The sequence below is a fragment of the Panthera pardus genome, unplaced genomic scaffold (genome assembly GCF_024362965.1).
Source record: "Panthera pardus isolate Hobbes unplaced genomic scaffold, ASM2436296v1 HiC_scaffold_2, whole genome shotgun sequence".
NCBI lineage: Eukaryota > Metazoa > Chordata > Mammalia > Carnivora > Felidae > Panthera > Panthera pardus.
The window spans coordinates 42550640-42575807 of NW_026526765.1; the positions used below are offsets into that span (position 1 = coordinate 42550640).

At 49.5% G+C, this 25168-nt stretch overlaps 1 protein-coding gene across 1 annotated transcript in view; it reads right to left on the minus strand.

Annotated features, from left to right (window-relative positions):
* CSF1R (colony stimulating factor 1 receptor) overlaps positions 1-18547 on the minus strand; it is a 29418-nt gene extending 10871 nt beyond the window's left edge. The window contains exons 1-10 of the mRNA XM_019464404.2: positions 18327-18547; positions 14217-14474; positions 13494-13778; positions 11709-11845; positions 10900-11059; positions 6937-7123; positions 4500-4615; positions 4226-4346; positions 3945-4132; positions 2082-2197 (exon numbers count right to left, since the gene is read on the minus strand). Coding sequence (XP_019319949.2) covers positions 2082-2197; positions 3945-4132; positions 4226-4346; positions 4500-4615; positions 6937-7123; positions 10900-11059; positions 11709-11845; positions 13494-13778; positions 14217-14474; positions 18327-18474 — 1716 coding nt within the window. The 5' untranslated portion in view covers positions 18475-18547. The remainder of the gene's footprint in view (positions 1-2081; positions 2198-3944; positions 4133-4225; positions 4347-4499; positions 4616-6936; positions 7124-10899; positions 11060-11708; positions 11846-13493; positions 13779-14216; positions 14475-18326) is intronic.
* Between the last annotated feature and the right edge of the window lie 6621 nt (positions 18548-25168).

Here is a 25168-nt window from a genome sequence, read left to right on the forward strand (position 1 = left end):
GCAGAGGGGAATTGGGTGGAAGGCCCTGAGGCAAGGCCAAGGCCATCTTGACCCCTCAAGGTCTTGTCTCATGGGATGCCCTCCTTTTCTTGGCCTTGGATGGGCTCAGGGGGCAGCTGAGTTTCCTGGATGGGAAATGAGGTGTTTCCACATTCCAAAAATGGTTCCATGGAGAGAAGATAAGGTGCCCTCAAACCAACACTGGCCAAGGGCGCTGGACAGCTCAAGGTAGAAAGGGCTGGAGAGGGAACTGGACCCTTCTCTGGAATCTCAGCAGGGGTGTCATGGGCTGAGGAGGCAGCTCTGTGGGGCACTGGGAGCAGTTTTCAGCTCCGTATAAGGAAGAAGTTGACAATAATCAGAGCTGCTCAGAGAAGGAACAGGCGGCCACAAGAGTGAGTTAATTCCTGTCCATAGAGGTGGGCGAGCAGGGCCCGCTGTGTGTGTGTAGTCAAGGAGATGCCCAACCTCAGACACCCCTCCAGTCCCAAGATGCGTGAGCTAACTCAGGTTCCCCAGTCAGCTTCCTCCTGGGACGAGGGCGGGCAGCCTCCGTCCTGAGCTCTGTCTGTGCCCAGCACCCTGCTAAGTCCCCTACCTACATTCCGTTGTTGAATCCTCACCACAGCCTGGTAGGGTGGCCACCATTATTAACCCCATTTCACATTGGAGAAACAGAGACAGAGACACTCCCAACTTCCCCAGAGTTGTAATAGCTGGAGACTGGCAGAGACAGGACCCACATCTATCCAACTCCCAACCCCAGACTCTCAGGAGGCTCTTGGAATGTCAAAGGAAGAAGACATTACCATGGTACAGGTGGGGAAACTGAGGACCAGAGTGGGCAGTGAGTCAGCCAAGGTCTCATGGCAAAACAGTTGGAGCTGGACGCAGATCCCTGAAGTCTTAACCTGAGGCCTTCATTTGCTGGGTGCTGGCATGAGCATGAGAGCTGACCCCATGGCCCCCAGGGTGCCCCAATATCCTGTCCACACTGCCTACTCCAAGCCCTCTTCTCATACTAAAACCCCCGAGGTGGGGAAGAGAAGGCAGCAGAGGAGGCCCACCAGGTGGTTATTCACCCCTAAATCACATTGCTCCCTTGTTCAAACCCACGGATGGCTCTGAGCCTACAGGACGGGGTCCAACTTCTTGGACCCCTCAACCTGCCCCACCTGCCTCCTCCCTCTTCCAGGGACCAGTATTTTCAGAACTCGCCTTTGTCTTTCCCCCCTCCCTCCCCTTTGCACACATTACCCTTCCCTGGAGATACCCTTTCCCTGAGCCTTGTCTCCCCTGCTGCACACCCCCCACCCCCATTCTCCAAGGTCTGTCCCACCCATGCCAACCACCTCCTCCAAGCAGGCTCCCTTCCTCACCAACAGAAGAGATCCTTCTACCTCTGACCTCCCACAGGCCTCAGTATCTATTGCAGCGGCCACCATCTTTTGTGTAGGAAGGCAGCTAGGCAAGGTGGCAGAGGCCTCGGGCTGGCATGTGGGAGGCACCTGGGACCCTCGGGCAGATTCTTCAACCTTGCCAACCCCCAGTTTCCTTACTGTAAAATGCTGGCTGCTACACTCCCTGCTTCCAGGTTGTTGTGAGGGAAAGATAAGATGATTCAGTGTTTCACATGATGGTTAAAAAACATGTTTTTTTTTAAAACCCAGCCTCTGCCACTGACTGGCTGTAGACTAGAGCACTGTCTAAACCTCTCAGAACCTCAGCTTCCAACTCTGTAAGATTGGGTTAGTGATGCTATCTACATGCTGCCATTGTTGAGGGCATTAAGCTCTGTAATCCATACCCTGTCTTTTCTGGTTATTTGACTTGCAGCCATCTCCTGCTCTAGACGGTCAACCCTATGAGGCAAGAGCCTCAGAGGCTCTGAGTTTGGGCTCACTTGGCACCAAGCCACGCACGTTCGCATACAGTTGGCGCCCGCTGAAGAGCGGCTGGCTGAATGGGTGACAGAACGACTGGGTGTGCGGGGGCTAAAGGCTAGATCCTTGCAACCCGGTGACACTCCCCCAGGCCACCAGGCGCCTGGCTCCCCACCCCGCCACACTGCCCAGGCTCACCTGCTTATACTTGTACAAAAGCAGCAAGAGTAGCAGCAGCAACAAGGCCATGATGGACATGCAAGTGAGCAGCACGGGCGTGAAGAGCAGCTCGTCGGGGAGCTGCGTATGGGCTCCTGGAAGGGGAGAGCAGAGGAGGGAGCCGGCAGAGGGGACCTTCAGGACCCTCCGCCACCACTGAGAGCAGGCCACTGCACTGCCTGGAGCACAGTAGGTGCTCAGTAAATGCCTGTTGACTGAACAGTCTTCTCCCCCAGAAGCCCCAGACCCTCGCAAAGCCTTCCTGTAGACCCTCCCCCAGCCAGGGGCGGGGAGGACGGCCTCTCCAGTTCTGCTCATGCCTCGCCCCAAACCCTGCCCGAAGTCACAGCGTCTGTGGCTGGGGAACCCCTCAGGTCATGCAGTACCCACTCCTGCCAGTGCAAGGAGCCTCTGCAGCAGGCTGGCTTAGTACTGGCTGTGGCTTCCACACGCGCACGCGCGTGCACACATACACACACACACACACACACACACACACACACACACACACACTAGTGATGGGTGTTCAGCTCCTACGCCTTTGGGCAGCTCAGACAGACAGACCTGGAGGTTAGACTGAACTCTGCCTTCCCAGCATTTCCCTGCTGCTTCCTGGAGGGCCCTTTGGAACCACACAGCCCTTCTAAGGGTCTGAAAGCCTGGCTCGTGGCCACTGGCTCTCTTCTTCCCAGACCAATAACCTTAGTTCTTTCAATGCGTTTGAAGAACGTAACTTCCATTTTCCACATCAACACCAGCGTGGTTCTGAGGCCAGATCTCACCTCTGCCACTTAGGAGGTGTGTGACATTGAACGTGTGTGACTTCTCCCTAAGCCTCAGGTTCATCATCTCCTAAGTGGGAAGGAAAATAGTGCCAACCTCCTGGGGTCATGTGAGCTCGCTGAGATAATGACTGTAAGGTGCTTAGCACAATGCCTGGCACAGGGTAAGCATTCAGTGAAATGTCAGTATGGTCTTTTTAATATATGACCACCAGCAGTGAGACAGAGCAGCCACGGGCAGCTGCACGCGGAATCTGGCCCTGGTCGCAGCTGCCCCAAGGCACCTGAGGGGCCACCTCTGAGCCAGTCCGAGGCTCCCACTCTGTCCGTCTGCCCAGAGGGTCTCGCCGGGGCTTGCCACACAGTGGTGCTGAAACCTGGCTGTAGGAAGTCGGAAGGTGCTGTGGGTCTCTACGGCTCTGGGCCTCTCAGACCCAGACACCTGGAGCCTTTGTGCGACACAGAGAAAGGCACCCCTTCCTCTAAATGGACACAGCCTGCATCTGTGCCCAGTGCTGGCCATCAGCCCCACCCTCCGACAGTGGCCCTGAATGGACGGGGCTGTGTCTCTGGAGGGAGAAGAGTCCAAGAGGGATGGAGAAGGCTGTCAAGGCTGGCCCTGGGGTGGGGATGGACTGTGTTCACTTGTTGTCTGTCTCTGTCACCAGGCTCTAAGCCCCATGGAGGCACTGCTCACCCGAGTGAGTGCTGGGCACATAGCAGATGCCAAATATCCATACTTGTGAATTAGTGAGTGAGTTGGAAGATGAGCGGAGGGGCCAGACGAGGCCACGCTCTAGGCTGCTTTCTTTCTGGGCCTCACAGCTTGCTGCCCTTTGCCCTTCTCCTCCCTGTGTCTAGTCCCATGCGGTCCAGACTCCTCCACCTGGCCTCTTCAGGAGACCTTTGGTCAGGAGGCGCCTGGAATCAGACCCCAAGAGGTGGAACACGATGGGTCTGGGATCTGCTCCACTCTGGCACTCTGGCCCTGGCCTCCAGGGGGCTGGGGCAGTTTCCCGAGCCCGCCTCCCACCATGGGCTGGGAGGGGCAAAGGCTCACCTATAGAGATGGGCCAGAAGGTCTGGGAGCTGTTCCCCACACTGTTGAAGGCTCTACACTCATATGTCCTGTTGTGTTCCAAGGTCCCGATGGCCAGCAGGCTATGCACGATCACCTCGTGGAAGGGTACTTGGCTCAGGACCTCAGAGTGTGAGTCCTCTAGGACCAGCCCTGCAGACTCATCACACCTGGCAAGAGCAGAGTGTGGCTTAGAGCTTTGGGATGCCCAGCCCCCCTTGGCTCTGCAGCCCGGGGTGAAGAAGGTAAGCAGAGCCACTTACCTATCGGTGTGGCTCCTGCACTGCAGCCACGTCACACTGGGCTGGGGGTACCCGGAGGCTTCACAGAGCAGTGTGTCCGAGCCATTGATGAGGGTCATCGTGACCCTTACCTCCGGAGGGTCTGAGGAGAAAGAGAGGAGCGGTAGAGGGAGGGATCAGCCCCAGAGGCCCCAACTCCCCTGTGTGACCACCCTGCACTGAGCTGCTATCCCTCCATCACCCCCACCTGCAAGCCCCAGGGACCTTAGTGCCCAGCCCTCGCTCCATCACTCACATCGCAGGGTGAGCTCAAAGGTCAGGGCATTCTGGCCTCCAGCGTTTCGGGCCAAGAAGGAGTAGCGACCGGCCTCCGAGCGCTTCAGGCGAGGCAGGGAGAGGGTCGAGGTGTACCTGCACGAAAGGGGCAGGCTGTCTGGCGTGAACCCCAGTCCTGGTATGGCCCCTGCAGGACAGTGGGCTCAGACAACCTCCCTAAAGGGCTTTGTTTTATTTTTCATAAAGCATCCAGGGCACAAAGGCCTTGGGTGAGCCAGGTCCCCAGGCTGAGTGCCGTTGAGACATGGGAAAACCAACCCAATTCCCTTAATTTCTTCTCTCGTTTATGAAGTGGTTTTGTTCTGAGGTTTAGTAGAAATGATGTCTGTGAGGTGCCGACCCTGGAAGGCACATTAGCTGCTATCTCTAAAGCACCAGCCCTGCCAGGAGGGACCGTGAGAGGGACGAGAGGCAGGATGTAGCCATGGGGCTACAGCAACCAGGGCTCAAGTCCTGGGGCTGTTATTTCTTAGCTGTGTGATCTTAGAGAAGTACTCGCCCTCTCTGACCCTCCGTTTCCTTTTCTGTGAGGGCAACACTGATGGTAATTAATGCACAGATTTGGCCTGAGGATTAAAGGGACATGTATTCAGGGTGCTTGACACAGAGCCCGAGTCATTGTAGGTACGCAGTTTAATGGTGCCCTTTGCTGCAGAAAAAGACCTGGAAGCAAATGAGAAGAATGTCAGTTATCCTCAGCTGATTCCAGGTAATTTTTTGTTTTATTCTTTTCTTAAGCCCTATTTTGGCATTTGTCCATAATGGACGTGCATAATTTAGGTAATAAATAAGTTGTTTAAAAATACATTATAGCATCTAATTATAAATCATACTAGACTAAAACCCATGGTATGCAAAGGGCAATCTCTTCCAGCCAGAACTTTGGTGTCCAGAACCCCTGTACTCATCTGCTTGGTAAGCTGAAAGAATTTAACTTCTTTTTGCCGGACTCAAAGTCACCGTTATGAACATATCCATCACATGAGCTAAGTTTGGTGGCTGTTTGGTGCCCCGGGTTATCTGCCCTGTGCTGGATGGCCCCATGCTACTGCGTTTTGGGGGAGCTCCATGGTTTCTTTCCACAATGTCCCTGTTGCTTATGGACCAATGTTTCATTTGTCCCTGGACTGTCCCCCTCCCAGGGGTCTATAGGCTCCAGATTCAGAACTTCTGCTTTAGACAAGGGGAGGCTCGAAATCCTGACCAGAATGGATGAGAAGGAAACTGAGAAGAGAAAAATGAGGACAAGGAAACATTTTTGTTCTGTTAAACATTTCGTTCTGTGCTGATTCTGACAACTGGAAAGCAGGAGTCCAGGATTTAATGAGGTCTGGGCTTCAGCAGCTAGAAAGAGAACCCCAGAGAGTTCTGGAGTTGGAAGACGGCTGAAGGATTATCTACCCCAGGGGATGGTAAAAACATTTCCTTGCCTGAGTCAGTTATAATAAAAATACTGTTTGGGACTGTGTCAAGAAAGACTCCGAGGCTGCATTTGGACCCTGAGGGAAAGAGTTCAAAAATGGATTAGAATTAGAGATATCTATCAAGAGTGTGGGAGGGGAAGCGGTTGCACGCACAGCGCACGCTTGCTGTCCTTGAACGCTGGACTCTCGTTCAAATAGAAGCGGGTGAAGCAGCTATCGTCTTAACACGTGCCATGGTGTTTCTCCCATGGAGGAGACTCTCTTGTGTAGAAGTCTACGCTGGCGAGGCCACTTTGGATGGGAAAGTAACACCCTGAGGACGTAAGGAGACAGGAAAAAGGGACTTCTAACATGTTGTGTTTGCGGGAGAAGCAAGAGTCTGGAAATGGAGAGATGGGAGAAAAGAGGAGATACAGTGAGATGGCACTTTGTGAGAAGAGTTTTGAGCCTGTGGACAAGAATAGCTAGTGAGAAATTCTCAGAAGCGGGCCACCACAGGCCTTTCAAGAACTTTTGATGTATACGTGATCATGTGATGTGAATTCTCTCTACCCCCCAAACCCATGTATGTGGCAGAGTCCCTGTGCAGTCCTTATTACGAGTGTGTTTAGTAGAAATCATGGAGCAGTGGTCTTCTGTATTTGGATCGGCCGCAAAAGAAGAGAATGAGATTAAGAGTTCTTGAGTGAGCAGGAGAGTGCACACCCCCAAGAAATGGTAGAGCTCTTGAGGAGGGCATTGGATCTCCCAAGGATGTGGGACAGAGGGGCAAGCCAATTTGATTTCAATCTCAAACACAGATGATCGATATTGAGGTTCTAAGATCAGGGAAAGTGAGACAGAGAAAGGGGAAGGGGTTTACTCAAGGTCACCAGCAAGGTTGAGACGTGACCCAGTCAGTGTCCTGCCTCCTGGCGGAAGCATTCCCCTTCTGGATGTGGGGCTCTCCAGATGGGAGCTGATAGGTGGTACCTGTATGTGTCCTTGATGGTGACAAAATCGAGCTTGTCCTGGTAGTCAGAGAAGGGTCCCAGATAGGTCCAGTTAAAACTTTCTAGGCCTGGGTAGGCCTCCACCTTGACTTGGAGATCAACCTTCTCACCCACAGTCACCTCCTGGAGGAGACTCTGCTCAGAGGTCAAGTTCAAGTAGGCACTCTCTGGAAAGCGTAACACATAAAGATCTGGCATTAGTGGGAAGATGTCTCAGTTGGTTTGTTCACTGGTGATCTACCCATTCATTCAGCCATTCAGCTGGACCCTTCCTGAGTGCCTACTATGTGCCAGGCACATAGCCCCCACCTCTAACCAAAACTTTCCCTCTGACATCTTCCTTCTTACCACTGCCCCATAGAAGCCCAAACTCTTCTCTTCACTGAGTCCCTGGGAGAACCTGGGCAAATGTCTATTCTCCTTGCTACCTCTGCCTCCTTATTTGTATAACAAAGAGATTGAGTATATTTGTGTTGTTGTAACTTTTTGAAACTTTTTCAGTAGCAAAAACATAAAAATCTGCTGTTTTTTTCAGATGCCCTCACCTATTTCCCCTTCTCCTGGTAATAGTTCAGGCAGCAAGGCTTCCACATCCAGCTCTAAGTGGGCATGTGACTCAGGCCAGCCAGTCAAGGTGATGCCCCCTTTACACCAGTGAGTGGTTTGGGGTAGGCACTTGTGCCCATGGGTCCATGACACTTATTTCCATGAGTTTTGTTGGAGCTCTGAGAAAGGAGAAGCCCTAATTCCACTCGGGTTGTCAAGCCTGATGCTGCTATGGGTCCCACAAGAAAAATGTACAGCTGAGAGTTGAGAGACAACTAGAAGCAACTAGATCCAATTTACCCGAAGCTCATATCCATGGGCTTTTTAGCTATAAGGCTGATGAAAATCCCCGTGATTAGGCCAGCTTAAGTTGGTTTCTGTTACCTGTGCCTGAAAGAGTCCTGACTAGTTTCTTCTAATTAAATCTTGCATGAATTAAAATCAAGTTGCCGTGGTTGAATCTCAGGCAGAGGAGCTATGGCAAGAATCCCCATGTACTCAGCTTCTCCATGCCTCTAATGGAAGCCCCTGAAATGCTTTCTTAAATCCCCCAAGACTTTGCAAAATGCTCTGGACTAGATGATATACAGGGGCTCCTCTCCTTACTCAGCTCCGTGAAATCTAATATTCACTCTTCTACCCTGTGATGTACCTGCTCCAAAGCCCCTATGGGTCCCCATCACCTCCACTATACAGATATGCGTTTAAGGTTCTCTTCAATCAATTCTCCTCCTCAGGCCCATCTAGCTGTCTCCCCTCTTCCTACACACACACACACACACACACACACACACACACACAATGCTCCACCCCACCCATCTGGGTCTCCTAACATCCCATGAACACACCACACCGCAGTCATTCCAGCCAAGCTTGGAGGTTTTGTTCAAGCCACTTTCTCCGCCAGGAACACTGTCCTCTTCCTTTTTTTTTACTTAGATCCTTCTCATCCTTCAAGGCTCCTCCCCATCAGGGGGTCTCCACCCACCACTCCAGGCCACAGGGAGCTCTCCCTCCTCTGGACTCCTGCCACCCTTCTAGACGACACATTCATGACGTACCACATCAACACTACTTTGCGCATCTGCTTCTCCCTTCGGCTGGTCATCTTTTCTATCCAACTAATCTGTGAGCTTCCTGGGTGAGGCTTTCGTCTTCTCTCTCCTACAGAGAACGTCTATCTATCCATCCTGCATCCATCCTCTCACCTCCTTCAGCACCACCCTTATCAAGCCACCGTAACCCCTAGCTTCGGTGACTGCAGTAGCCTCCTAACTGCCCACCCCCCCTCCATATCCACCCTCAACAAAGTGGGTGAGAGTAAGTGTCACATTCCTTTACTCAAACCCACCAATGGGCACCCCATCTTTCTCAAGGGGAAAAGCCCAAGTCCTTACATTGGCTTACTGAGCCGAGCCCTGTGGAATCTGCCACCTTGCCCCCTCCCTCTTTGACTTCACCTTGTGCCACTCTTCCTCCCGAACTCTGCGCCAGCCACACCGGCTGACCTGTGCCTTGCGCGTGGTGAGCACAGTCCTGCCTTAAGGACAGTGCTTGCCGTCTGCCTGGAGCTCTGTTCTGCAGGATATCTGCATGGCTTACCCCTTCCCCAACTTCAAGTCATTGCTCAAGTGTCAGTTTCCCAGTGAGACCTTCCTTGATGACTACCCAATTTAAAATTCTTTTTTAACGTTTATTCATTTTTGAGAGACAGAGATAGAGCATGAGTCAGGGAGAGGAAGAGACAGAGGGAGACACAGAATCCGAAGCAGCCTCCAGGCTCCGAGCTGTCAACACAGAGCCCGACATGGGGCTCAAACCCACAAACTGTGAGATCATGACCTGAGCCAAAGCCAGACACTTAACCGACTGAGCCGCCCGGGTGCCCCTTTTTTTATTATTATTTTTTACGTTTATTCATTTTTGAGAGAGCACAAGTGGGGGAGGGGCAGAGAGAGAGGGGGTGACCACCCGATTTTAAATAGCAACCCTATAGAATTGATTTGGTTTTTAGGATTTATTTTGCTCATTGCTGTCTTTTCCCAACTAAAGCACAAACTTCATGTGGGCAAGGGTCTCTGTGTCTTTGCAACTGTATCCTCAGCATCCAGAACACTGTCTGACCAGAAGTGTTCATGGACACAACGTTTATAGAGTGACTACTATAGACGTGCACTAGAAAACACATAGGATTAGAACTCTTAACTGGGGAACAATTCTTTGTGCTCCTCTCCTCCTTTACCCCCCACAGCTCCCAGCACAGAGTGGGGCCCACAGCAGAGGTCGTGTCTACTGTGCATCTAGCCTAGTGCAGGTGCCATCATGGTGGTGACTGTCATGCTTCTCTCCCCTCCATCCCTCGTTTAATACACGAGTCATGGCCAGACCCAAATGACTCAGCCTGTCTTGACCTTTGCTTCTCCAGCCTCTGATCTCCCATCCAGTGCACAAGGCGTCAGACTGGCCTTGTCAGATAACATCTCCTGTGCACACTTAGGCAGCATTTACTCTGTACCAGGGTATATATACAGATTCACTTAATTCTCACAACAAACCTCTGAGGCAGTTCCTGCTCATACCGTTAGTATCCCATTTTGCAGTGGAGCAAGCTGCTGGTTGTTAGCAGGGTCAGCTTGGAGTGCTGCCTGGGATTGTGGACTCCCGGCCGCCACGAAGCACCCCACCACGCAGCCTGATCCCGCCATTCTCCTCTAAAGCTCTCAATGACTTCCAACCGGATATGATGCAAACTACACACCCATTTTACTGGCTGGATACTGCCTCCATCTCTGCGCCTCCTTGGCCACTTGTCACACGCCTCCACATCCCTGCCATTGTCAACTTCTTTTGATGCCTGAAATGCCCTCCACTCCCTTTACCTTTGGGCCTGACATAGGCGGTGTGGTTCCTCTTCCTTTCCCACCCTTCTACCTAGCTAACCTACCTCCATTCTTTTGGGCCTAGCTTAGGCCACACTGTCCAAGCCAGGATTGGGGGACCCCCTTGGTGTTCCCAGGACACCCCGTACTTCCTGCCTGATCACACTGGGTGAGCATTGTCTGCTCCTGTGTCCATCTGACGTGAGTGTTGCAGGCATGAAGGAATGAATGAGGGAGTGAGCCGCAAAGTATGTCCCTCCTGGACACCGATCACAAAACAAAATGCAGTAATGCACTGTAGGAGCTCCAGGGAGGAAGCAAGGGATTCTGGGGGAGGATCTGGGAAGGACTCCAGAGGTGTGGCTTCCTAGCCAGGCCCAAGATAAGGGAAATCTAGCGCAGGTGTTCTTAACAGCGTCTCCTCATTCTCCACCATCAGCCCCCTCCTTCCCAATCCCCTTATACACCCCCTCACCTCAGGATCCCCGTCAACCCTCCCCCATCAACCTAATGCTCACCTACCACCCGGAAGACCATGGAGGCGGAGTGGTTGCCCCAGGCATTGGTGGCCGTGCAGGAGTAGTTGCCAGCATCTTGGAAGCTCACGTGATCGAGGTTGAGAGTCAGGACTTTTTGGTAACGGTTATCATGGAAGTCGGATTGTTGAGAGATTGTGAGCTGTAGCCAGAAGGAATAGAAATGCTATACCAGGGTTGTTGAGGGATTAGAAAACTCTAGGTTCAAATCCTCAGCCTTTAAAGATTACTATCTGCCTTTTCTTGGGCAAGGGACTGAACTCTGAGCCTCAGTTTATTCATCTGTAAAATGGCACTAACACTGGCCCCTGCTCCTAGGGTTGTAGTGAAGAACAATGAACTATTACACGTAAATGGGGGTAGAGTTGTGCTTGGCACAATATAGGCACAGTGGGACAGGAAGGGGCTCTTAGATGCAGCCCCAAACCATTCCCTTTTACTCCCTCTGCTTCCCTCTCACCTTTATATTCCTGGGCTTCAAGGTGGCCTAGGAACCCCTTGCTAAGTCAGAAATGAACTGACCTCTGGCTCTTGTCAACAGGCTGGGGCAAAGGTCATGGGTCAAGGGGGTAGAGTACCACCTCCCTTCCCCTACAAGATTCAATGACATGAGCCTGAATCCTGGTCCTGAATCAGCTGTTGATGAGCAACGGGTGCACTCCCCTCTCTGGGCCTGGCCCATGCCCTCAGTCTAGAGAGCCAGCTCCCAACGAGGCTGGGCTCGGTCCTGCCAGGCCTGGTGTGCTGGCAGGGTGGGCACACTTCACCCTGCTGTCTCCCCAGGGACTGACCTTGGTGTCTCCATGACGGAGGGAGACGTCAAAGTTAACATCAATGTTGCTGGCTGAGCACACGATCTGGGCAGCCTCTCCTTGAATCCGCACCAGCTCTGCAGGCTCCAATGTCAAGGTCGCAGGTCCGGAGATGTCTGAGGCCAAGGGAAGCAACCCATGAACACCCAGGCCTGAGCCGTTGCTCTGCTCAGGGCCAGGCTACTGGCTGGGGCCCCCACCATGCTCCCATCCCAAATCCTGGGGGTGGAGGATCAGCCTTGAGGCCCCAGACAGCAAATCCTGTCTTTTGTACAGACTCTCTGAAGTCCACTTCCCTTCATCACCTCACCTCTCCCCAGTGTCACCCCGTTTTCTGCTTTGGATTCCTGCAACAGCCACTTGGAAGGCCCCCACTCCCCCTCTGACCCCTGTACAACCCAGATGCCTCACAGCAGCCCAAGTGAGCTCTTAAGAATGTAGATTGCGTCACGTCTGTGTCCTGGGCCAGTATCGGGCGGCTTCCCACTACTCTCGGGATACAAGCCCGGGCCCATTACTGACCGCTGAGCGCCTGCCGCCTGGTGCTCACCACCCTGCAGCCGCACCGGCCTTCCCACCTCACACACTGTACACTCGCCCGCCCTCCCGGAGCTTTCCCTTCAACGCTGCGAGTGGGTGGCTGCTCTCTTCCTTCAGATCTTTCGCTCAGAGAAGCCGTCTGTGACCAGTCAGCTGAATTCACCTCACCCCACCCCATACACATCCAGCTTTCTCCGGCTTGGTTTCTTGTTCATCCCAGTTGAAACGTTATTTGCTCTCTAGTCTGTTTCTCCTGGAAAGATGTCAAATCCCCAAAGGCGACATCCCCAGCGGCCAGGACAGTGCCTGATATAGAGCAGGTGTTGAATTAAAGTTCATGGCTATTGCTGTCATTGGAAGAAGATCGAATCCAGTTTCGCAAGGTCCAGAGACACTAAGGGACTCATCCAAGGTCACCAGGCTCCAGGGCCCTGCCAGATGGAGTGCAGGGAAAGAGACCTAAGGACTTCCTCTGTCCACATAGTGGGGTCCTGTGACTTCCTGAACAGGTTTCATGGCCTTAAAACCCCAGGGCTTTGGGCCAACCATGCCACTATTACCCTGGCCCTCATTGCAGGGACCTGATTCCTGTCTCAAGCCCAGGTGTCGAGCCTGTTACTCACACCAGTCGTTCCAGAAACCAGAATCCAGTCCATCAGCCTAGCCAGGGCAAGGGGGAAAGGAGTGAAATTTCACCACACCAGTGTCACCCCCACAGTGAGAGCCTTCCTGTGTGCCCACGCCCACCTCCCCAGCACTCAGCTCCCTACCCTTCCTGCGTGTGCCCAGCACCTGGCACCAGGCCGGCACTGAGTGGGAAATCCATGTCTGAGGGTGTGGGGCCGCTTTGGGCCCTCTTTCTGTTCCCGGAACATTCAGGGCCTGTTCCCACCTCATGGCTTTGTACCTGCTGTTTCCTCTGCCGAGGCACAGCTTCGCACAGCCACCTGCTCCCCATCATTCATAGTTCAGCTCGAATAAAATGGCACCCTCTCAGAGAGCCTCCCGTCCCACACACACCCTCTCCTCCATCACCTTGTGAGACCATCTGCATAGTGTGTCTCATGAGCTGAGGTCACTTCCCAGCAGGTGCCCCATGGGCGACCATGGTACAATTGGAAGGAAGAAGCCCAAGAAGGGGGCACCCCGTTACTCTCCATCAGGCCTGGGCCCTGTCACAGCTCGTACGTCTGCCGGCTCTCTGGCCCTCCCGGCCCCACGCACCTTTCTGCACTTTAAGCCAGATGCCCATCGATGTTACCGTCCTGCCGTCTACTTGCGCGCTGCATTGGTAGACGTGATTCTCAATGAACTTGGCCTTGTGGATGGTGAAGCCATGCCAGGGCGAGAAGGAATAGTTGGTTTGGCGCAAGACGGGCCGGCCACGCACCCGCACCAGTGAGACGCCTGCCTCCAACGCTGGGTCAGTAAGCAGGCAGGGCAGCAACGCATCCTGACCTTCCAACACTGTCACTTCCTGGGCCAGCACCTTCCAAGGCCGAGCAGGGTCTGGGGCAGAGGGGATACAGGGTTACAACTGTCCTCCCTCCACCAGGCCGAGTGGTCCCTGAACCCTGGGGACAGGGAGGCTCAGAGAAGCTGATCGTTTGCCTGAGGTCACACAATACCAGAGAAGCTCAGCCGGTGCTTTAGAGTGGGGACACTGGAGCCAGGTTCAGCCCATTACTTGATGCTGTGCGACTGTGGGCAAATGACTCAACCCCACCAGCCTCTGGAAAATGTCTGTAATCATGGAGCCTACCTCACAGGGTTATTATGAGGACTACATCAAACTGGAAGGACTGCACAGGTTTTTGTTAATGGCAGGCACTCAGTACACGTGGAACTGGCTTCTTATGGCTGTGAATATTAGGGCCCAGCCCTCCCACCCATTCCCAGTGGGACCTGTTGGGCCAGGCCTCTTGGGGGTGGGTTCAGAGTCCTCACCTTTGACATAGAGGTGGATGGTGGCATTGCCCCCCTGGGGGTTTCCAGGCTCAGTGCAGTGATAGGTCCCCGTGTTTTGGAAGGTGGCATTATTCGTGGTCAGGATGCTGCTGGGGGGATCGAGGTCCAGGTTCCAGTGCGGGGAGATGGGGCCGTCCCATTCCACGCTGCCGTTGCCCACACATCGCAGGGTCACTGTTGTGCCTGGCTCCACGACCAGCTCAGGGCCGCTGGGCTGTATCACTGGGACCCCTTGAGCTGGGGTTGGGGAGTGGCAAATAGACAGAAGTGAGGCCTGAGGAGACGCTTCCTGGTCTGATGATCCTGGCCTCTGAGATGGGGAGTGCCCTGGCAGGGGTGGTGCGAGTGCTAGCATTCAGCTGTGATTTGGAATCACCTTACACAAGTCCCTGTCCCCTCTGTCATGTGCTCAGCCCCCCCCCCCCACCTCAAACCTGCTTGGGGATGGCTTGATGTCCAGCAGCCCCCTCCTCTGAGAAACGGAGACTGGGAGCTTTCTCAGCTTCTAGTCACCTGCTGTCCCACGGGGTCTCCCCCAGACTCCTGCCTCAGTCTTCCCAGCCTCCCCAGGGGTTGACCCCTTCGGCCCCATGGACAAAGCGGGCCGTATCCCTTGTGCCAAGCCCAGGACCTGGCTCCAAGCAGGGGACTCAAACAAGCAAAGGAAAAGACAAACGGATGGAATGTTCATGGCAAAGTCCTCTGACTTAATCTATATGGGAAAGAAGAAAAGGGTCATAGGATCTCAGCCCAGCAGTGTTAGAAGGGTTCTGAGAGTCTTCTGTTATGCCCGCTCCCACCATTGGACATCTGGTCTGCAGCACAGGGGGATGGTTCAGAGGCTCTGTGCCTCAGTTGCCCCGCCTATAAAATGGAGGCAATACTTTGTACCCATTTATTGGGATGCCGGGAAGTTTAAATGCATGGAAAGCCTTTTGGACCTCACCTGTCACCAAATAAATAGTAAGGATTGGTCAGCAGTCCAGCCCAGCACCCCAGCACTGCTCTGTTTACTAGGAAGCCAATCTCTTTTAAGGAAAATTTGCTTGAAGGAGAAAAGAGAACTTGCAGCCCATATCAGGCCCTCCGGGAAGAAGGCCCGCTGCCTCTGCAGTGTCAGCATTTTTCCAGGGCTGAAAATAGGGACAAAGGAGGGAAGTGAGAGCTGATTCAAGGCCTTGGGGGGGCTGCCAGGCGCCCCTGAGCCTGTGTGGGCGGAAGCACATTGCTGGCGTCCAGCCCGGCCCCCGGTTTCCGCTCAGCCTGCAGCCCTTCCCCCCACGGACGCTCTCACTTCTGTTTCCTGGCCCTCCTGGCTACTGTCCCCTCTCTAGGGGCGAGACCCCCAGGAGAGGGAGTGCCGCCTGCCGCACACTGGAACATTCTGGGTTGCAGGGCCTGGCTCTCCCACTGACCAACTGGGTGCTCCCCATGAATCTGACCCCTCTACTCTAGTGACAGGGACAGGGACAGGGACACTCCTCCCCCCAGGGAATTGGCTGAATTCAGGGTGTCTCACTGTCCTGCACGAAAGTCCCTCACATGGTTATTTCCACCCCATCCCCACCACAGACTTCAGAATTGGAAAGATCTTCTCTGTCAAATTATTTCAGGATGACTCAAGTTCTGTTTTGATTTTATACCCATCAGAGGCGCGGGTTGCCTCTCTGCCTGAGCCTCTGATCAGCATGAAGAATTGAGCGAACTGGTGAATTCTGCCAAGCCCGACACCCGGGGGTATTTTATCCCTCCTGGGCCATGTGACCACCAGGGAGAGGGGCAGGTGCCATTTCTGGCAGGGTATCCCCAAATCCCAACAGAGCTGGTGCTGCCCCATTACAGCCACAGCAGTGCGGCGACCCCCACCCCGGGGTTTTACTGCAGGTGAGAGCTTGGACTATGGGGTCACACCCCCTGGGTCTGAAACTTGGTTCTCCCTGATGCTGGGTAGGTCACTTATCCTCTCTGACCCTCAGCTACTGTTCCATCCAATGGGATTAGTCCGTTTCCACCTCTGAGGTCTTGGGAGGATTCGATGAGGTAATACCAGTCCTTGTCTCAGTCAACTGCTGGTGGCCTGGACTACTGCTTCAGTGGAGACATTTCTAACCCCCCTTCTGGTCCTGACACTCTATATCTAACGTTTTGAACCTTTAAAGGTCAGTCTGTGACCGTACCATCGGCGATCTCGGATTCTGTGATTCTTGCTGTGGTCCCCTTCTGCACCCGCCTGGTCTCATAGGCACCTTCTCCCTTCCCCTCCCCTGCCCTGTCTCTCTAGTGGCTGTCTCGGCTTCCTGGAAATGTGGTCAGAGAAATGTGTCCTGTTTTGTCTTGTCCTGTTGTCCTGGATATTCATGCAGAGCAAGGCTGACACCCTCAACTTCTGTCCCTAACTTCCCCCTGCTGGCTTGGCCAGTGGGGAGAGCCTGCTCAGGCCAGTCCTCCTTGGGCTGGGGGCTGGGGCTTGGCAGACACTGACCAAGGTCCCCTTCTGTGCCTGTCTCTCATCTCAGCTCCCAGGGTGTCCCCCAACTTCCACTCCTCTCCCTCAACCCACACACACATGGCACTCCAAGGCCTGGGACGTAGCCCCCTCATCAGACCAGGATCTTAAGGAGCCTCGAACCATCTCTAGGGTGTTCAGAGCCTGGCCCTTGACTCCCTCACGGCAGCCCTCACCCGCCACTCACTCATGACTGGTCTGTTGGGCTAAAAGCTGAGGCTTCCAGCTTGCTGCCTCCCACCTTTTCCTTCTTCTGGGTCTGGAGGCTGGACAACCTCCCCACCCCCAACAGGGTTCCACGGACAAATTCTGGGCACGAAGACAGGACAAGGCAGTGAAATAAAACCCATGGAAATTTCTAGAGAGAGGGGAATAGTTTTATCTTAATCGGGATGGTGGGTACACAAACGTATATGTTTGTCAAACCTCATCAGGCTGTATATTTAAGAATCTGTACATTCTACTGCAAGTAATTTACATCTCAATTAAAAAAAAACAAAAACAACCAGACACACTCAAGCCCAGAGACGTTGGGCCAGAAAAAGACCTTCAGTGGGGTGAGCCATCTCCTCATCGGGGACTAGACGTACCTCCTCCCCAGGATCCTGCAGCCCCAGAACTGTGAGGAGGCCAGAGCTGATGCTGCCTTCCCACCCTACTCCAGCCCTATCCTGGCCCAAGATACCTCCAAATAAGCATGTGATCAAATAGAACTGTAGCTACAAGCCAGGCCACCAGTCCCTCGCCTCCAGTTAGGCACCCTCCTGGGAAGGAGATTCTTGCCAGTGTGGCTCTACCAGTGAGTTGGAGGCAAGGTAGCAGCCTATGTCTGGGAGGGTTCTGGCCAGGGAGTCCCTCACTGCCCTCCCCCACCCAGGCCCTCCCTCATCTCCTCCCAAATTCACCTCACCTGAGCCCTGGGCCAGAGAGGGTAACCTCTTATCTCTCCTTCCAGCCCCTTCCCCAAGCCTCTGGAGGAATGACCCTCCCCGCTCTGGCCTTTCCAAGTTGGGTCCTGCCTACTCTCATGGCTCATGGGCTGGCAGAATTGGCAGAGCCATCAGGAGCTCTCTAGGGCCTCCCTACTAGGCATAGGTCTGGACCAGCAGCTTTGGCCTCTCCTAGGAGCTTGTTAGAAGTGCAGAATCTCACATTGTACCTGGGACCCACTGAGTCAGGATGTGCATTGTGACAAGATCCCCAGGTAATCTGTATGCATAGCAAAGTCTGAAAAGCATCGTTTTAGTCTAGTTCACCACTGCCCCCAACACCTGCCTTTGGATAGATGAGGACACAGCAGCCCTGAGAGCATCAGGGGCTTGTTCAGGACACATGGTGAGCCAACATCTTAGCTGGAATGGATCCACAGCCCTGGCTGGGCTGGTTCCACCCCACCCATACCCTCTTTTCCTCCGCTGCCTTTCCAAAGCAGATACCTGCAAACCTGTAGTCCAGGCTGGGAGAGATGCAGGCACAGAGTGGGGACACCCGTGAGGAGCAGGGGTTTACAGAGTCCTTGCACAGGGGCCGCCTGTGTCACTCATTTCTGCCCCCCCCCCAACCCCCAGAGTCCCTGGTCTTACCATGCCAAGCTGTGGCCACCAGCAGGACCAGCAGAGCCCTTGGGCCCATGGCCTCAGTGGGGAGGCAGCAGGATGATGCAAGGCAGAGGGGTGGGCAAGGCCCTGGAGTCTCAGCGCTAGCTCCGTAGTGACCAGGACCACTGGGCATACGTTCCTCTCTGCTGTACTGGCTGTTTCTCTTGTTTTCCTCTTCCTCCTCCTCCTCCTTGGGCTGATCCCCTTCTTCCCCTTTTAGCTAGGCAAGGCAACCACAGAGTTTGGAAATCTTGGGTCTTTAGAAGAAAACAAAGCCATGACCCCCAGGGGGAGGGGTTGGAGTCTAGGACAGGGCCAGTCTGAGCCTGGGGGAGCTGGTTAAGTTTAGGGCCCTTCTGAAACCACCTTCCAAGTATCCTGGCAGAAGAGACATGCCCGAGGTCAAGCAGACAGTCAGTAGCACAAAGGGAGGGGTCTCCAGAGTGGCCAGACAGCTCTGGCTTAGCCAGAAGGAAAGTGAGGTTGGTCTGGGAGAGCTTCATGATAGAAGCAGGAAACTTCTATTTACAGGACACTCCCAGCTGAGCCCTTTACATTCACTGATTCCTCTGGTTCCTGTAGAACCTTTATGTGATGGGTACTATTGCCATTCCCATTTTGCAAATGGAAAGACAGGCTCGGAGAGATCAAGCATCTTAAACTTCTCCATAGTTACATGGCTACCGAATGGCAGAGGTGGGATTTTGATCTAGGCAGCCTGGTTGTAGAACTCCCTTTATGTTGCTTAATTATTTGTTTGTTTATTTGTTTATTTTTACAAAGAGTCGAATTGTGTTGCTATATTTCTTCAGAAAAATAGCATTCCTCTGCCTCTTTCTTTCCTGGAGTCAATTGCTTTTACTCCTTTTAATTGATTCCTGTAGTATTTTCCTTCTTATTTCTAAGTAACATGGTTCTAGAGTTAATTCTTGAAAGTAAAAAAATTCCAATACAACATTGATCCAGGAAAGTGATCATTCTTTCCATGCACTCGGGTATATGTAATATATTTCATATATACTTTTTTTTTTCCAGGAAAGTGTTCTGAACCTCAAGTAGTCATGAATACTAAACAAAACTGACTCAAGAAGAAATAGAAAATCTGAATAGACTTATAACTAGCAAAGAGACTAAATCTGTAAACAAAAACCCCCCAACAAAGGAAAACCCTCGATTAGATGGATTCACTGGTGAATTCTACAAAATATTTAAAGAATTAACCCCAATTCTTCTCAAATTCATTCACAAAATAGAAGAGGAAGGAACACTTCTCAACTCATTCATTGAGGACATTTATACTAAAGCCAGACAAAGACATCACAAGAAAAAAAACTACAGACCCATATCTCTGATGAATACAGATGCAAACATCTTCAGCAAAATACTAGGAAACCAAATATAATAGCACGTTAAAGTGGGATCCCAGAAATACAAAGATAGTTCAACACGTGAAAATCAATCTAATACACCACCTTGATAGAGTAAACAAAACCCACATTATCATCCCAATTGATGCGGAAGAAAACCTTTGACAAAATTTATGTTAAAAAAAACCACACAAAAAAAACTAGGAACATAAGGCAACATCTTTAACATGATTAATTAAAACCATGGGTGAAAAACTCGCAGCTAACTCAATGGTGAAAGATTGAAAACTTCTCCCTTTAAATCAGGAACAAGACAAGGATACCACTTTCACTGCTTCCATTTAACACTGTACTGGACGTTCTAGGCAGAGCAATCACAAGGAAAAATAAATATCCAAATTCAAAAGGAAGAAGTATTTGACATAATCCTATGTATTGAAAAAGCCTAATGAGTCTATAAGAAAAACCCTATGTATAGAAAATACATAATCCTATGCATAGAAAAATCCTAAAGGATCTACGAGAAAAAAAAAAAAAAACCCTCTTAGCGCTAATACATTCAGCAAAGTTGCAGGGTACAAGATCAACACCCAAAACTCAGTCGTATTTCTATACACTAACCGTGAGCAATCTAAAAAAGAAGTTTAAAAAACAATTGTATTTGGAATAACACCAAAATGAATAAAAATACTTGAGAATAACGTTAACCAAAAAGATGCAAGACATATACCCTGAAAACCACAAAACACTGCTGAAAGAAATAAACAAGACTAAACAAATGGAAAGACATCCTGTGTTCATGAATTGGAATATTTAATATTCCAGTGGCAGCACTCCCCTGAGTGATCTGTAAATTCAATGCAGTCCCTATTGAAAGCCCAGTGGCTATTTTTTCAGAAACGGAAAAGCTGATTCTCAAATTCATGTGGAATTTCAAGGGACTCCAAGTAGATAAAACAATATTAAAAAAGAACAAAGCTGGAGGAGTCACACTTCCCAGTTTCAAAACTTACTGCAAAGCTACAGATATCAAAACAGTGTAGTATCGACATAAGGAGAGGCATATAGGTCAACAGAATAACGTTGAAAGTCCAGAAATAAACCTTTACATCTATGGTTAATTGATTTTCAACAAGGGTGCCCAGGCCATTAATGTGGAAAAGACAATCTTTTCAACAGATTGTGTCAAGAGAACTGGATATCCACATACAAAGGAATGGAGTTAGACCCTTCGCACCATATAGAAAAATTATAAAGGATCAAAGATTTAAATACAAAAGCTAAAGCTATGAAACTCTTAGAAGAAAACCTAGGGGTAAATATGCATGACCTGAGCATGGAAATGGTTTCTTAGATATGTCAGATGTGCAAGCAACCAAAGAAAAATTCAGTAAGTTGGGCTTCAGCGAAATGAAACATTTTGGTCATCAAAGGACATTATCAAGAGAACAAATGAGGCGCCTGGGCGGCTCAGTCCATTGAGCGTCCGACTTCGGCTCAGGTCATGATCTCATGGCTCGTGAGTTCAGGCTCCACATTGGGCTCTGGGCTGACAGCTCAGAGCCTGGAGCCTGGTTTGGATTCTGTGTCTCCCTCTCTCTCTGCCCCTCCCTCACTCACACTCTGTCTCTCTCTGCCTCTCAAAAAATAAAGAAAACTAATAAAAAAAATTTAAGAGAATAAAAAGACAACACACAGATTGGGAGAAAATATTTACAAATTATATATATGATAAGAATTAGGTTTCCAGAATATATATGTATGTCTTCTAACTCATCAACAAAAAGGCAAACAACTCAATTAAAAGTGAGCAAAAAAGTTGAGTAGATATTTCTTCAAAAAAGACCTACAAAGGACCAACAAGCACATGAAAAGATGCTCAACATCATTAGTCATGAGGGAAATGCAAATCAAAACTGCAGTGAGATAGTACCACACACCAACCAGGTTGTCCATAATTTAAAAATCAGAAAATAACAAATGGACGATGGGGAAAAACGTGAGCCCTTGCACGTTGCCGGTGAGAATGCAAAATGGTGCAGCTGCTTGTGGCAATGGTTTGATAATTCCTCAAGAAGTTCCACGGAATTACCTACCATATGAGCCAGCAACCCCAGTCCTAGATGGATCCAGAAGAATGAAAAACAGGTACTGGAAATAATACTTGCACACGAATGTTTAATGCAGCACTATTCGTAATAACTAAAAGGTGGAAACAGTTGATTCATAGGTAGACAAAAGTGAGGCACAGCCATACAACGGAGGGTTATTCAGCCATAAAAAGAGAATGAAGCACTGATACGTGTCACAACATGAATGCATCTCCAAACGCTATGCTCAGCGAAGAAAGCCAGACGCAAAATCGCATATTGCATGACTATATTTAGATGGAACATCCAGAATACCTAAGTCCACAGAGGCAGAACGCTGACTGGTGGTTGCCAGGAACTGGAGGCAGGGGGAACAGGGAGTGACTGCTCGATGGGCACAGCATTTCCTTTCAGGGTGATGAGAATGTCTTAGAACTAGATAAAGGAGATGGCTGCCCAACATTGTGAGGGTATGAGACGTCACTGGATTGTACCCTGAAATAGTCGATGTTTAAGTTATGTGAATTTTACCTCAATTTAAAACAAAAGAGGAAGAAGAAGAAACAATGCAGACTTTCTTAGAAAAGCAAAAACGGAATTCATTGCCAGGAGACCGCGCTGCAAAAGAAGAAAATGTTGAGGGAAGCTCTTCAGGCCACAAGAATACGATACCAAACAGAGCTCAGCTATGCACACGAAAATAAAGAGTGCTGGAGATGAAAAAATAAAGGTAAACATAAAGAATACTTTAATCTTACTTTTAATTGCTTGAAAGATAACAGACTGTCTAAAGCAGACATGGGCAAAATTTTTTGTAAAGAACCAGATGGCCTATGTTTTAGGTTCTGTGGGCCATAAAGGTTGTGTGATAACTGCTTAAGGCTGCCATTGTCACGCAGAAGCAGCCACAGCCAACACCTACTACGCTGTTGAGTGTAGCTGTGTTCCAATGATACCTTATTTACAAAAACAAGTGGCAGGCTAGGTTTGGGCTGTAGTTTGCCAACCCCTGACTTAAAGCAAAAATAGCAGCCGTGTATTGTATGTTCATAGCATATGTAAAAGTGCAATGTATGACAACAATATTACAAAAAGATGGGTGGGAAGGATATGCTGTGTGCTCTTGTAAGATGTTTATACTATATTTGGAGCAGTATAATATTATTTTAGAGTAGATTGTGATTAATTAAAGATATATATATTTTTCAGTTTATTTATTTTATTTTTGAGAGGGAAAGAGACAGCATGAGCAGGGGAGGGGCAGAGAGAGGGAGAGAGAATCCCAAGCAGGCTCTGCGCTGTCAGCACAGAACCTGATGCGGGGCTCAAACTCACAAACCGTGAGATCATGATCTGAGCCGACATCAAGAGTCAGCGGCTAGACCGACTAAGCCACCCACGCGCCCCTAAAATTATATATTTTAAAACCTAGGATAACCACTAAAATTTTTTAAAAGGTGTGAGTTATAAGCCAATATGGAGATAAAATAGGGTCATAATAGAGTCATAAAATATACTCAGTTAATCCAAAGAAAGAAAAAGAGTACAAAGGAGAGACCAGGTGAAACAAATAGAAACATCTAACAAGATAGTAGATTTGTCTTATTATCTTACATGCAAGCTATTATCATATATGTAAGCAGCCTAAATATACAAACTAAAGACTTAGGTTGTCTGATTGGATAAAAATGCAAACTCCAGCTATTTGCTTTCTATAAGAAACCCACTTTAAATATAAAGACACAGGTAGGATAAAAGTAAATGGAAAAAGATATGCATACAAACAATAATCAAAAGTGCTGCGGTGCTGTATTGATATCAGACGAAGTAGACTTCCGAACAAGGAATACTTCTAAGGATAATGAAGGACATTACATAATGACAAAGGAGTCAATTATCCAAAATGACATAACAATTCTAAATGTATATGCACCTTAGAACAGAGCTTCAAAATAGAGGAAACAAAACCAATAGAACTGAGAGAACAGATAGACAAATCTCTGGTAAACACTTCTCTCTCAATAATAAATAATACAAGTAGAGAAAAAATAGTAAGAATATAGACCCGAACAAAACTATAAACCAATTTGACCTAATTGATATTTATAGCACAATCCACTGAACAGGTGCAGAATCCACATTCTTATTCAAGGCACATGAAACATTCACCAAGATTACTATATTCTGGGCCATAAAAAGAAAATAATAAAAAAGCACAAATACCTAAACTTTACAAATTATTTCTTGCATTATAACAGAATTAAACTTGAATTCTTTGGGACGTATGGGTGGCTCAGCCAGTTGAGCGTCCAACTCTTGATTTCATTTCAGGTCGTGATCCCAGGGTCCTGGGATCAAGCCCCACATCTTGAATTCTCTCTCTCTCTCCAACTCGCACATGTGCTCTCTTTTGCTCTCTCTAAAATAAAATAATTAACTTGAATTTATTAACAGAAAGATATCAGGGAAATCCCAAATATTGGAAATTGAGTAACACACTTATTAACAACCCTTGAATCAAAGAGGAAATCACCAGGATAACTAGAAAATATTTTGAATTGAATGAAAAAATAATCAGTGATCTGAACTTCTACCTTAAGAAACTAGAGAGAGAAGAACAAATTAAACCCAAAGCAACTGTGAGGAAGAAACTAAAGATACCATCAGAAATCAGTGATATCCAGAACAAAAGTGTTGGAGAAAAAGCAGTAAAACCATTGAAAAAAAATCAATGTAATATACAAGGGAAAAAAAAAAAAAACAAGAAAGACACAAATTACTAACATCAAGAATGAAAACGGGACGTTACTACCAACCCTATGGACAGGGTTACAAGAAAATCGCATAAACAACCCTAGGCCCATAGATTCATCAGGTTAGATAAAAAAGATAAATATGTAAAATAGACTAATCCCTTGAAAGACACAAAGTGCCAAATCTCACATGAATGGCCCCGTATTGATTTAAATCTTTCCAATGAAAAAAACAAACCCCTAGAAAACAAAAACCAAATTCTAGGACCAGATGTTTTTGCTGGCAAATTCTACAAAACAAGGAAGAGATAATACCAATTCTATACAAACTTTTCCACAATGTAGCAAAGGAGAGAACACTTTCCAACACATTGTATTATGCCAGCACTACCCTAATATCATAACTATACAAAGACATTACAAGAAAATAAAACTACAGACCAATGTCTTTAATGAACACAGATGCAAAAAATCCTCAACAAAATATTAGCAAACCAAATCCAACAATGCATTAAAAAAATTATTCACCACGATCAAGTGGAATTTATTCCCAGGATACAAGTGGTTCAGTATTTGCAAATCAATAAACGTGCTATGTCTGTCACATTAACAAGAGA